The 14,062-nt window shown below is 39.8% G+C and overlaps 2 protein-coding genes across 8 annotated transcripts in view; one reads left to right on the top strand and one right to left on the bottom strand.

Moving 5' to 3' along the window:
• The window catches only part of GLYATL2 (glycine-N-acyltransferase like 2), a 93,811-nt gene that overhangs the window by 68,766 nt on the left and 10,983 nt on the right, over positions 1 to 14,062 (bottom strand). The gene's annotated exons all lie outside the window — the stretch shown is intronic.
• FAM111B (FAM111 trypsin like peptidase B) lies at positions 29 to 12,624 on the top strand. Of its 2 annotated transcripts, none has more exons than XM_069553232.1 (3): positions 29 to 148; positions 1,676 to 1,791; positions 8,886 to 12,624. In XM_069553232.1, the coding sequence occupies exons 2-3, from the start codon at positions 1,711 to 1,713 to the stop codon at positions 11,016 to 11,018; spliced, it is 2,214 nt and encodes a 737-aa protein (XP_069409333.1). In that variant the 5' UTR covers positions 29 to 148; positions 1,676 to 1,710; the 3' UTR covers positions 11,019 to 12,624. The 2 variants fall into 2 exon arrangements, with proteins under 2 accessions (XP_069409333.1, XP_069409334.1); XM_069553233.1 differs by having other exon boundaries at positions 50 to 148; positions 1,679 to 1,791.

A 14,062-nucleotide genomic window follows, 5' to 3' on the forward strand; every position in this document is an offset into this window, starting at 1 on the left:
AACCTGGCCTCCCATTGGCCAGACGATTGGGGATAACTGCGTTCCGCTTTCGCGCGGGAAGAATTCCCGCCGAGCGCCGTCCTCGCAGCCGGGATCGCGGATTCCCGTCACGCCATCACCCTCACCGCTGGGACAGATTCTCCGCTCTGTGAGTGGCTCCTCTGATCTTGAGGAGGACGTGGAGTTCCCTATTCCAGTTAACTTGGGCGTGGAAGTGGGGTGGTGGTGGTTAAAGGTGATTTAATAGTGGAAATTCCCATAACTGCATTCCAAGCATAGTGCGGATGGGATTCAGGTATCTTCTTGTTTAAAAAAAAATTCAGAGGGGAGAATTCTCAGGACCAGTCAATACAAGTTTGAGCCAAGCTCCTTAATTTACAAATGAGGAAACAGATTTCTGAAAGGAGTATCACCTCGCGAAAGTTTGGTGGATTGTGGAGGTTCTTTCCTGGCCCCGGGTAGTTCTTCCGTTGCTGTTGTGATCAGTTCTCAGCTGAATGCTGAGTGTTCATATATCCGGGCTTCCCTCTGTGCAGCTCTCTCTTTTCTGTGTCTTTTGAACTCTGCCACCTTGGTCTTTCAGCTGTCTCCTCAAGTCAGCAATGCCAGCGGGCCCTGCCTGGCTGCCCCTCGTGACACCCTGGCCTGGAATCTCTCAAGGCAGTCAGCGGGAGTCATCACAGGATGCCCTTCATTTGTCACTGCCCCGGATTGCATGATGTCTGCTGCATGATGTCTAGTTCCTTTCAAATTCCTGTTCCATCTGTTTAGCTTATTGTCTTCTTTTGCTTTCAGACTGAAGGGCAAGTCAGGTCCTTGTCACTTTGTTTGGCCAGAAATTAAAGATAATAACCATTTTAATGTTCTTGTCTACTAGTTCTATCATCTGAGTCACTTTTGGATATGTTTCTGTTCATTGATTTCTCTCCTCATTGTGAATCTTATTTTTCTGCTGCTTTTTATGCCTCAGAATTGTACTGGATATCAAACTTTGTCAATTTCACATATATGGGTGCTAGAAATGTTTCTATTCCTATCAACATTTTTGAGCATTGTTCTAGTTGTGTTAGTGGAAAAGTTTTACGCTTCCAAAGCTTGCTTTTAAATTTTGTCAGGTGGGACCAGAGCAGTCTTTGGTCTACAGCTAATTTTGTCCCACTTTAGCGGCGGTACCTTTGTCAATATGTTATGAATTATGAAGTTTTCCAGTTTGCTTTTGGGAACACAAATCATTGTCAGCTGAGCAAGAGAAACAGAAAGTACTCTCAGCTGAGTGAGGGACACAGACCACTAGTCAGCTGAAATGTCAGGGGTGCCCACTACAGATCTCTGACACTCTGTGTAACTGTAGCTCTCTAGTACTCTAGCCCTGCAAACTCCAGCCTCCTGGGGCCACCAGAACTCTTAGTTTGTCTTCTCAACTTGGGGAAAGTGCCAGGCTTTGCTTGTGTCTCCCTTCCCTGAGATACAGCCTGGAGATGCTCCCCAGGCAGCAAGCTAGATGTCTCTAGGTCCTGCCTCTGATTTCTCTCTCTCTCTCTTAGGGGTCAGAGATCACTGTTGTGCCCTGCCTGATAACCAGTGTTTGAAACTTATTATTTCATATATCTTGTGTTTTATTGTTTTAGTCATTAAGGGGTTGGTAAATTCAATCCTGTTTCTCTGTCTTGGCCAGTAGTGGAAGAAAGTCATATTCTCCTGGGACTCATCATGAATTTCATAAAGACTGAAGAGAATACATCATTCAGTGCTACAGGAAATGACGAAGGTACCAGACCTGAAGCATCAAAGGTGTGTGTACTTGTAAACAACTTTGCTGGGATGGCACTCTAACTATAGAACTGTCTTAGGATCCTTGAAGGGGATAAGTGTATAAAGAATGGCAATTATAACCCCTTCTCATGTATTGTTTAAAATATATTTAGGGAGATCATACATATAAGTGTTTGTGTAAAAACAAAATGATAGTATATGAATTAACAAAGCAAAGAATACCTTGTTAAACAGCAAGGTGACAGTATTGACACTCAGTATCACTGGAAATATAGATAGGCAAAAATAATAAGATAGTTAATGTGTACTGAGAAATTACTGTGTACTTGGAATTAGTCTTGTCACTTCCTATGGATTATCTCCTTTAACATTTAATAAAACTCTTTGCAATAGATATTATCATCCCTAAATAGAGAAACTGACCCTCATTTTTCTTAAAATTGCAAAAGTAATGGACTTCAGAGCAAGGATTTGAACCCAGGCAATCAGGCTTCAGAACCCAATTTTGGACCAACACATGGTTTTACTCAAAGTATGCAAAATAGTAATACTAAATCAAAATATAAACAAGTGCTTTTAGAGTGCAGAGAAAAGAGGGTTTAATTGAGACTCAAGAAATTAAAGTTATGTCATATGAGAAATATCTTAAAGAATGGCCACAATTTCACAAGGTAGGTGGATCAAATATAAGGGAATAGTCTGGGTAAAGTCATGTACACAAGCAAAACTGTTTGAGGAATAGTATAGCTAGATTTGACGGTATGTAAGGAGAATTCAAGAACATAGTAGGCAAGTAATACTGGGAATACAGTTTAGTACAAGGTCACAGTAGACTATCAGTAAAAACGTTTTGTCGGGAAAATCATCTAACTTTGAAATAACAAAAATGATTCATTGGATTAAAGGTAAATGAAGTTTAAAATTGATTTTCTTTATGCACTAACCACATTTCAAGTGCTCAGAAGCCATATGTGGCTCATGGCTGCCATATTGAACAAAGCAGATATAGAATATTTCCATCATTGCAGAAAGTTGCAAACTGCTACTCTAGGTTAAGGAACTCTGTCTTTCTCAAAGTGTGGTCTGTATACCAGCAGTATTGATACCACCTAATAGCTTCTTCCCCACGTCCAAGGTAAGAGAAACCCAGGTAAAACAGTAGGTGCTGCGAGAGGCATCAGAGGGCAGACACACAAACCATAATCACAGAAAACTAGTCAATCTAATCACACAGACCACAGCCTTGTTTAACTCAAGGAAACTAAGCCATGCTGTGTGGGGCCACCCAAGACGGGGGCGGTGGGGGGGGGTCATGGTGGAGAGGTCTGACAGAATGTGGTCCACTGGAGAAGGGAATGGCAAACCACTTCAGTATTCTTGCTTTGAGAACCCCATGAACAGTATGAAAAGGCAAAATGATAGGATACTGAGAGAGGAACTCCCCAGGTCGGTAGGTGCCGAATATGTTACTGGAGATCAGTGGAGAAATAACTCCAGAAAGAAAGAAGGGCTGGAGCCAAAGCAAAAACAGTACCCAGTTGTGGATGTGACTGGTGATAGAAGCAAGGTCCAATGCTGTAAGGAGCAATATTGCATAGGAACCTGGAATGTTAGGTCCAAGAATCAAGGCAAATTGGAAGTAGTCAAACAGGAGATGGCAAGAGTGAACGTCGACATTCTAGGAATCAACAAAATAAAATGGATTGGAATTTAACTCAGATGACCATTATATCTACTGTGGTCAGGAATCCCTCAGAAGAACAAAAGAGTCCGGAATGCAGTACTTGGATGCAATCTCAAAAATGATCTCTTTTCATTTCCAAGGAAAACCATTCAATATCATAATAATCCAAGACTATGCCCCAACCAGTAACACTGAAGAAGCTGAAGTTGAACGATTCTATGAAGACCTACAAGACCTTTTAGGACTAACACCCAAAAAAGATTTCCTTTTCATTATAGGGAACTGGAATGCAAAAGTAGGAAGTCAAGAAACACCTGTGGTAACAGGCAAATTTGGCCTTGGAATACAGAATGAAGCAGGGCAAAGGCTAATAAAGTTTTGCCAAGAGAACACACTGGTCATAGCAAACACCCTCTTCCAACAACACAAGAGAAGACTCTACGTATGGACATCACCAGATGGTCAACATTGAAATCAGATTGATTAAATTCTTTGCAATCAAAGATGGAGCAGCTCTATACAGTCAGCAAAAACAAGACTAGGACCTGACTGTGGCTCAGATCATGAACTCCTTATTGCCAAATTCAGACTTAAAATTGAAGAAAGCAGGGAAAACCACTAGACGATTCAAGTATGACCTAAATTAAATTCCTTATGACTATACAATGGAAGTGAGAAATAGATTTAAGGGCCTAGATCTGATAGATAGAGTGCCTGATGAACTATGGATGGAGGTTCGTGACATTGTATAGGAGACAGGGATCAAGACCATCCCCATAGAAAACAAATGCAAAAAAGCAAAGTGGCTGTCTGCGGAGGCCTTACAAATAGCTGTGAAAAGAAAAGAAGCGAAAAGCAAAGGAGAAAAGGAAAGATATAAGCATCTGAATGCAGAGTTCCAAAGATAGCAAGGAGAGATAAGAAAGCCTTCCTCAGAGATCAGCGCAAAGAAATAAAGGAAAAGAACCTAATGGGAAAGACTAGAGATCTCTTCAAGAAAATTAGAGATACCAAGGGAACATTTCATGCAAAGATGGGCTCGATAAAGGACAGAAATGGTATGGACCTAACAGAAGCAGAAGATATTAAGAAGAGGTGGCAAGAATACACAGAAGAACTGTACAAAAAAGATCTTCACAACCCAGATAACCACTATGGTGTGATCACTCATCTAGAGCCAGACATCCTGGAATGTGAAGTCAAGTGGGCCTTAGAAAGCATCACTACGAACAAAGCTAGTGGAGGTGATGGAATTCCAGTTGAGCTATTTCAAATCCTGAAAGATGATGCTGTGAAAGTGCTGCACTCAATATGCCAGCAAATTTGGAAAACTTAGCAGTGGCCACAGGACTGGAAAGGTCCGTTTTCATTCCAATCCCAAAGAAAGTCAATGCCAAAGAATGCTCAAACTACTGCACAATTGCACTCACCTCACACACTAGTAAAGTAATGCTCAAAATTCTCCAAGCCAGGCTTCAGCAGTACATGAACCGTGATATTCAAGCTGGTTTTAGAAAAGGCAGAGGAACCAGAGATCAAATTGCCAACATCTGCTGGATCATGGAAAAAGCAAGAGAGTTCCAGAAAATCATCTATTTCTGCTTTATTGACTATGCCAAAGCCTTTGACTGTGTGGATCACAAGAAACTGTGGAGAATTCTGAAAGAGATGGGAATACCAGACCACCTGACCTGCTTCTTGAGAAACCTTATCTGCAGGTCAGGAAGCAACAGTTAGAACTGGACATGGAATAACAGACTGGTTCCAAATAGGAAAAGGAGTACGTCAAGATTGTATATTGTCAGCCTGCTTATTTAACTTATATGCAGAAAACATCATGAGAAATGCTGGGCTGGAAGAAGCACAAGCTGGAATTAAGATTGCCGGGAGAAATATCAGTCACCTCATATGAAGGAAGATATGCAGATGACACCACCCTTATGGCAGAAAGTGAAGAGGAACTCAAAAGCTTCTTGATGAAAGTGAAAAAAGAGAGTGAAAAAGTTGGCTTCAAGCTCAACATTCAGAAAACGAAGATCATGGCATCTGGTCCCATCGCTTCATGGGAAATAGATGGGGGAACAGTGGAAACAGTGTCAGACTTTATTTTTCTGGGCTCTAAAATCACTGCAGATGGTGACTGCAGCCATGAAATTAAAAGACGCTTATTCCTTGGAAGGAAAGTTATGACCAACCTAGATAGCATATTCAAAAGCAGAGACATTACTTTGCTAACAAAGGTCCATCTAGTCAAGGCTATGGTTTTTCCAGTGGTCATGTATGGATGTGATAGTTGGACTGTGAAGAAAGCTAAGCACCAAAGAATTGATGCTTTTGAACTGTGGTGTTAGAGAAGACTCTTGAGAGTCCCTTAGACTGCAAGGAGATCCAATCAGTCCATTCTAAAAGAAATCAGTCCTGGGTGTTCTTTGGTAGGACTGATGCTAAAGCTGAAACTCCAATATTTTGGGCACCTCATGAGAAGAGTTGACTCATTGGAAAAGACTCTGATGCTGGGAGGGATTGGGGGCAGGAGGAGAAGGGGATGACAGAGGATGAGATGGCTGGATGGCATTACCGACTGGATGGATGTGAGTTTGAGTGAACTCTGGGAGTTGGTGATGGACAGGGAGGCCTGGTGTGCTGCAGTCCATGGGGTTGCAAAGAGTCGGACACGACTGAGCAACTGAACTGAACTAAACTGATACAAAAAGCAATCCACAAACTCAGAAAGTGAAAGAAAGTGAATCATGTCCTACTCTTTGTGACCCGATGAGCTGTAGCTTGCCAGGCACTTCTGTCCATGAGATTTCCCAGGCAAGAATACTGGAGTGGGTTGCCATTTCCTTCTCCAGGGGATCTTCCCAATCCAAGAATCCAACCTGGGTCTCCTGCTTTGCAGGCAGATTCTTTACCATCTGAGCCACATGGGAAGTCCACAAACTCAGGGAATACATTTTTAATACTTATGATGAATAAATAATATGTGTCTAGGATATATAAAGTACTTTCAATAATAAAAAGAAAAATAATCCAATAGAAAGATGGGTAAAAGACATGAATAGGCAGAAATTATTAAACTTATTAGACTACCAATAAGATGCCATTTCAGGGGAAGGATAAATTGGGAGATTTGGAGTGACATATGCACACTACTGTATATAAAGGTGGGCTTCCCTGGTGGCTCAGACAGTAAAGAATCTGCCTGCAGTGCAGGAGACCCGGGTTCAGTCCCTGCCTGGGGAAGATCCCCTGGCAGAGAGCATGGCAACACACTCCAGTATTCTTGCCTGGAGAATCCCCATGGACAGAGGAGCCTGGTGGGCTACAGTCCATGGCGTTGCAGAGTCGGACATGACTAAGCGACTAAGCACATATGTAAAGTAGATAACTAATAATAGCCTGCTGTATACATGGGGAATTCTCCTCATTGCTCTGTAATGGTCTACATGGGAAAAGAATCTTAACAAAAAGAGTGGATATATATGTATGTATACATGGTTAGCTTTGCTGTACCCCTGAAAATAACACAACATTGTAAATCAACTATACCCCAGTGAAATTTTTTTTTGAAAGATGCCATTTCACATTCACAAGATTGGCAAACTTTAAAAGTTGGGCAATACCATGTTTTGATAAGGATGTGGAGGCAATGAGAACTCCTGTTTCCCACTGGCAGAGGTGTAAAGTGGTACAACCATTTAGTAAATAATTTGACAGTATTTAATAAAGGTGAGTATGCATATTGCATAAGTTGAGAAATTCAGCTCCTAAGTCTGTTCCCAAGAGACACTCTTGCATGTGTGCCCCAGAAAACATATTAATAGATATTCATAGCAGAACTGTACTACTGTAGTTAGTAGGGAAAAGAAAACCTAGAAATAACTGAAATGCACACAGCCAGTTAATTTCTTCAGTGGATTCTGTTTAACTGTGAAAGTGAATTTAAAGCTCCATCGACTGGAAAGAACGTCAAAAGAATAGTGAAACAAATCACAGAAGACATATTCATATATGTGAGACAGCAAAAGAGACACAGATGTATTGAACAGTCTTTTGGACTCTGTGGGAGAGGGTAAGGGTGGGATGATATGGGAAAATGGCATTGAAACATGTAAAGTATCATATGTGAAATGAACCACCAGTCTAGGTTCGATGCATGATACAGGGTGCTCAGGGCTGGTGCACTGGGATGACCCAGAGGGATGGGATGGGGAGGGAGGTGGGAGGGGGGTTCAGGATGGGGAACAAATGTACACCCATGGCAGATTCAAGTCAATGTATGGCAAAACCAATACAGTATTGTGAAGTAAAATAAATAAATAAACTAAAGAAAAAAGGATATATTCAAAAGATGCATTTGTGCAAAAATAAAAAACAGACAAAGCTAAAGATTATGCTACTTATATGTATGTGTTAGTTGCTCAGTCCTAGCCAACTCTGCGACCCCATGAACTGTAGCCCACCAGGCTCCTCTGTCCATGGAATTCTCCAGGCAGAAATACTGCAGTGAGTTGCCATTTCCTTTTCCAGGGTATCTTCCCAACCCAGGGATTGAACCCTTGTCTCCTGCATGCAGGCAGTTCCTTTGCCATCTGAGCCACTATACGTATATGTCCTTAAATAATCTGTTGCCAGCAGATTATCAAAATGCTTTTTCCTAGGCTATTGCCAACTGATTGTATAGGTATAATATGTTTTGAATATGGATTTGTGTATCTGTCCAATCCTGTGATTTATTAATCATGTTAGTATCTTTCCTTAGTGCTGTCGATACCATGTACAGAATAAACTGGACAGTAAATATTTTACAGGAATTTTTTAAAAGGTGGTACTTCAGATGTCCAAGTGATGTGTTAAACCGGCTTTGTTAGTAAGTAAATAAATATAAATGTAAAAAATAGTCAAGCTAGATCTCCGAGTTACCAAACTTTTAAAATAGTAGTACTCAAATCCTTTTGAAGAATTTGCCATAATACTGATTTCCTTGGGCAATAGGAAAGAATGGGGAGGGTGAATTGATGTGACCTTCGGAGAAAGCACTTTGGCAGTGTATGTGGTGAAGTACATTTATAATCTATTTCCACTGCTGGTAATATAGCATAGGAAAATATTTTAAGACTTTGGACAAAATGTTTTGTGTATAGAAAAGTGTGTCATATTTAGAATAGTAAAAAAATTAGAAATAATCTAAAGAGCCAGCAACAGAAGAATGGATTGAAAACCACTGTACAGTGAACTATCATAGAGCCCCTCAAACTGCGTTTTCAAAGGTTGTTTAATGATACGCAAGAGCACTGACAGACTGCTTAGTGAAACGTGAACTCGTATACAGTACATGGTATATTTTGATTTTATAATTCAAAAGGCATGGAACATTATTATTAAAGGTGATCCTCACTAAATTTTTAATCTTTCCTTTTCTAAGGATACTGTCATAGAGGAGGCGTGTTCGGGCACACCTGTTGATCAGTCTCTGTCTGACATACGAGAATGTAACAGCACCATTAAAGTTAAAAGCGAAGTCAGCGAGCATGAAACATCCTCTGAACGACAGAACCCACACGTGAGCACCAGTGAAAAATGTCGTTTCACCTTTAGTTTGAATGAACGCCGCAGAAAGTCAGACCGTAGTGTGTTTACAGCATTTGGTGGGCCCAATGAGAATATCTGTTCAGTTCTGAGTGCTCATGACCATTTCAGTGAAAGGATGAAGAAACATGTATATGAGAACATCATTGTTTATGAAGAAAAAACAATACAAGCGCATATAAATTTAGGAATGCCTCTCAGATGCCTACCTAGTGGTTCCCATTTGAAAATAACATTTGGTCAAAAAAGGAGTAACCAGGAAGATGATCAGATATTACGCCTCTGTAAAAATCCAGATGCTGAATGCATTCGTTTTCACATTGTTGCTATTGGGAAGACCATAAAGAAGATTCTTAAGATTAAGGAACTTCATGAACCAGGAACTACAGTTCTCGTCTATGCCTTGAAGGGTGAGACTATCAAAGAAGCCCTTTGCAATGATGGCCGATTTCGCTCAGATCTAGACATACTTAAATGGAGAGTAACAGAAGGTTACAATAAAATTTATGGAAAACAGTCCATGGTGGATGAAGTATCTGGAAAAGTCTTAGAACTGGACATTCCTAAAAAGCTGTCTGTCAAGAAATGTACCCATAAAAAAATTAAACCAGAAGATGAAAATGCCACTGAAGGTATCAGTCCACAGGCTTTAACACAGTCTAAGAGCAAAGTCGACGAACCAAAGAAAGATGGAGAAACTGAAGATGCAGAACACAACAGAGAAAAAATTCTCCCATGTCAGAGTCTAGGGCTTGATATTAAACAGAAGACATGCCGGTCCATTTCCAAAATTAAACATTATTACAATAGTATTCCCTACAAAAGACTTAGGAGAAAAACCACACAAGTTAGGCGAAGGCTCTCTCTAGGTAAGCAATATGATATTCAGAAAATCCAAAGGGAGACAACTAATCTCTGGGTAAAGAATTTACAAATATTGAACAAAGTTATGATGCCTCAGTATCCAAATTTTAATAAAGAGGCACTTCGGATACAAAAGTATTTTCAGGAAGAACAGAAGAGAATGAAACTGTCAACGTTTAAACAATTCAGAGTGTATAAAAATTACTTTGGAAAAGTGACTGAAAATTCTGTTTCAGTTGCAGTCTGTGAACGTCTTGTTCATCTTAGTAAGTCAGTTGGATTCATAAAATGGGACAATAATGGAAACACAGGCAATGCTACTTGCTTTGTTTTCAACAAAAATTTTATTTTCACCTGTAGACATGTTTTACACTTCATTGTGGGAGAAGGTACAGATCCAGAGTCATGGCCAGGTATAATAAGCACATGTGCCAAGGTCACTTTTGCTTATAAAGAGTTCTGCCCTAACTATGTTGATTGGCTTTCCTTTGAGCCATGGTTTCTGATGTCTGATGAAACTCTAGATTATGCCATTTTAAAACTAAGTGAAAATGGAAATGGATTTCCTCCAGGCCTGTCAAAACTGATTTTGCCTCAGCCATCTAGTGGTTTACTTTATTTAATTGGTCACCCAGAAGGCCAGATCAAGAAAATAGATGGTTGTTCTGTGATTTCTCTAGAGCAACGGTTAGAGAGGTGCAAAGAACATTATTCAGATGGGGTAGTACCAGGATCCTGTTCAGACATTTATAATGCTTTCCCTATGTTTACCCAGAGAAGTTTCCTGTCAGACGTTTGCAGCACTAACACACTTAGTTATGATACTTGTTTTTTTAGTGGGTCTTCTGGCTCCCCAGTGTTTAATGCATCTGGCAGGTTGGTTGCTATGCACTCCTTTGGGTATGTTTATAACTGTGTAAATAAGCCTTATGCCTTTATTGAATTTGGCTATTCTATGGAATCTATTCTTTGTGATATTAAACAGAAAGATGAGAACTTGTACAAATCATTACAAGAAGAGAAAAATGAGAGCCACAATGAAGAGAAAGGTAACAAACAAGAACTGTCACTTCAAGAAAATCAGGTTGAATCCATGCAATATTAGGAAAAGGATGCTGCTTTCAAAAGCACATGCCAGTGATTTAAAGTATTGGGATGGCCGAAAGTTGGTTTGGTTTTTTTTCTGTATGATGGCTCTAGTAGTGCTTAGTTGTCTTAAATGACATTTGAAACAATTTCATTAGATTGTATTATTGTCACAGCTGTTGTATCAGCAGGCATTTTTAAAAAAACATCAAAATTAATGAATTTTTGTGTAGCCATTTTAATATTGAAGATGAAAGAACACATTGTTGGCATATTATGCTTTATTATTTCAAGTAAGGTTAAAATTATTGAAATTTAAAAAAGATTTGTGCAGTGTATGGAGAAGGTGCTGTGACTGATCATATGTGTCAAAAGTGGCTTGCTAATTTGTGTGCTGGAGATTTCTCACTGGACAATGCTCCATGTTCTGATAAGACAAATTGATGTTAATAGTGATCCAATCTAGACATTAACTGAGAGCAATCAGTGTTATATCATGCAGGAGATAGCTGGCATACTGAAAATATCCAAATCAAGCATTGAAAATCATTTGCACCAGCTTGGTTATGTTCATCACTTTGAAGTTTGGGTTCCACATAAGTTAAGCGAGAAAAACCTTCTTGACTTCATTTCCATATGGAATTTTCTACTGACACCTAACAAAAACTTTCCATTAAAACAAATTGTAATGGGTGGTGAAAAGTGGATACTGTACAACAATATGGAATGGAAGGGATCATGGAGCAAGTGAAATGAATTGCCACCAACCCCACCAAAGGCCAGTCTCTGTCCAAAGAAGTAATGTGTGTATATGGTGGGACTAGAAGGGTGTCCTCTATTATGAGCTCCCTCTGGAAGACCAGATGATTAATTCCAATAAGTACTGCTCTGAATTAGGCCACCTGAAGGCAGCACTTGCATGAAGTATCCAGAATTAGTCAACAGACAACGCATCCTCTTACATCAGGATGACACAGACTGCATGTTTCTTTGATAACCAGGCAAAAATCGTTGCAGCCTAGCTGAGAAGTTCTGATTCATCCACCATCCTCATCAGACATTGCAACTTCAGATGTCCATTTGTTTTGGTCTTTACAGAGTTCTCTTAATGGAAGAAATTCAGTTCCCGGGAAGACTATAAAAGGCATCTGGAACAGTTCTTTGATCAAAAAGATGAAAAGTATTGGGAAGATGGAATTATAAATTTGCCTGAAAAATGGCAAAAGGCAGTAAATACATTATTCAATAAAGTTTTTGGTGAAAATGAAAAAAAAATTTTTTTTTTGGCCAACTCAACATTTGGGGCTGTTTCTTTAAAGTATAATGTATATTATTTCTCAATTAGAAAAAACTTTAAGAGAATCATGTGGATGTACAAAACACATATTAGAGCTCAAATGAGCATTGTTTTTTTTTTTTTTCTCTCATTGGCTTTTTTCTTTTCAGCAATCTCAAGCATCACTTAAAATACTTCAGTTCGGTGGTACAGTACTTACTGGATGTGAGGTAGACTACAGGATGTATTGTACAACACAGGAAATAGAGCCAATATTTTATAACTGTAAATGGAGTATAATCTTTAAAATTGTATAAAAATTTTTTTAAAATATAATCAGATTGTGAAATGTTGTATTTGTTCTACTTGACCAGATGCCTAGCCTAAATTCTAATACTGTGGAAGAAAAGGAAAATGGATATTGGGTAAACTAGCAGTCTTACTTATTTATTTTTGGGGGCTCCAGAATCACTGAAGATGATGACTGCAGCCATGAAATTAAGACGCTTGCTCCTTGGAAGAAAAGTCATGACTAACCATATTAAAAACCATATTTAACCATAGCATATTAAAAAGTAGAGACATTACTTTGCCAGCAAAAGTCTGTCTAGTAAAAGCTATGGTTTTTCCAGTAGTCCAGAGTTGGACTATAAAGGAAGCTGAGCACTGAAGAATTGATGTTTTTGAACGGTGGTGTTGGAGAAGACTCTTGGAAGTCCCTTGGACTGCAAGGAGATCCATACAGTCTATCCTAAAGGATATCAGTCCTGAATAGTCATTGGAAGGACTGATGCTGAAGCTGAAATTCCAATACTTCGGCCACATGATGCGAAGAACTGACTCGTTTGAAAAGACCCTGATGCTGGCAGAGATCAAAGGCGGGAGGAGAAGGGGACGACAGAGGATGAGATGGTTGGATGGCATAACTGACTCAATGGACATGAGTTTGAGTAAACTCTGTTAGTTGGTGATGGACAGGGAAGCCTGGTGTGCTGCAGTCCATGGGGTCGCAAGGAGTCAGACACGACTGAGTGACTGGACTGAACTGAGCAACCTTAATCACAGTCCTACCCATTCAGCCCCCCTAGTACCTTATATACACTTCCTTCCACACATGAAGCACACCTACTCACTCTCCAGGATAGTCCAGCATTGCTGGGTAACGTGTGTTTCTCTTCATCACACCTGAAAGCCACTCCTCACGGCCCCGAGACATATCAGCCCATTCCTCCTCATGCTACTCACACACCTGATGTCCCAGAGTGGAGTATGGCCAGAATCCAGGAACTTAAATTTTTATTCAAAAAAGGATAATGGAAAATCTGGCAGTTACAACCCCATAACAATGATCAAATTCTTGTAGGAATTGCCAGGATGCCCTGCTCCAGTAGGGAGTTTGAGTTACGACTAGTTCATGTTACAACTCTTGGTTCTGCTCATTGGAGTTGGAACACAAAACCCCAAATTTTGTTTTTCAGGGTGTTCTTTCCTGTCTGTTTTCTCCTGTGGCCATTTCCTTCTCTTTGCAATGCATAGTTTTGTTAAGTTAGGGTTTACGTACAATAAAGTACATCTTTCTTCTGCTCAGGTCTGTGAATTCTGACAAGTGCGTATGCTCAAGTGACTGCTACCCAATTAAAATGCCAAGCAGCAGCTTTAATATAGATGCGCTGCTATCAGCACACTTATGAAATTATAGTGATCATTTCAGTCAGCCTGTACCTCCCCCAGACTTCTCCTTAATTTGTTATTTTTTTTTTAGTTTTTTATTTTTAAAATTTTAAAAT

Source organism: Ovis canadensis, chromosome 15 (assembly GCF_042477335.2).
Source record: "Ovis canadensis isolate MfBH-ARS-UI-01 breed Bighorn chromosome 15, ARS-UI_OviCan_v2, whole genome shotgun sequence".
Taxonomy (NCBI): Eukaryota; Metazoa; Chordata; class Mammalia; order Artiodactyla; family Bovidae; genus Ovis; species Ovis canadensis.

Bases quoted from the DNA above. Each gene is read 5' to 3' on its own strand.
- FAM111B (XM_069553232.1), top strand. From the start codon at position 1,711: ATGAATTTCATAAAGACTGAAGAGAATACATCATTCAGTGCTACAGGA. The intron at 1,792-8,885 runs GTGTGTGTACTT...TCCTTTTCTAAG, and splicing joins CCAGACCTGAAGCATCAAAG to GATACTGTCATAGAGGAGGC.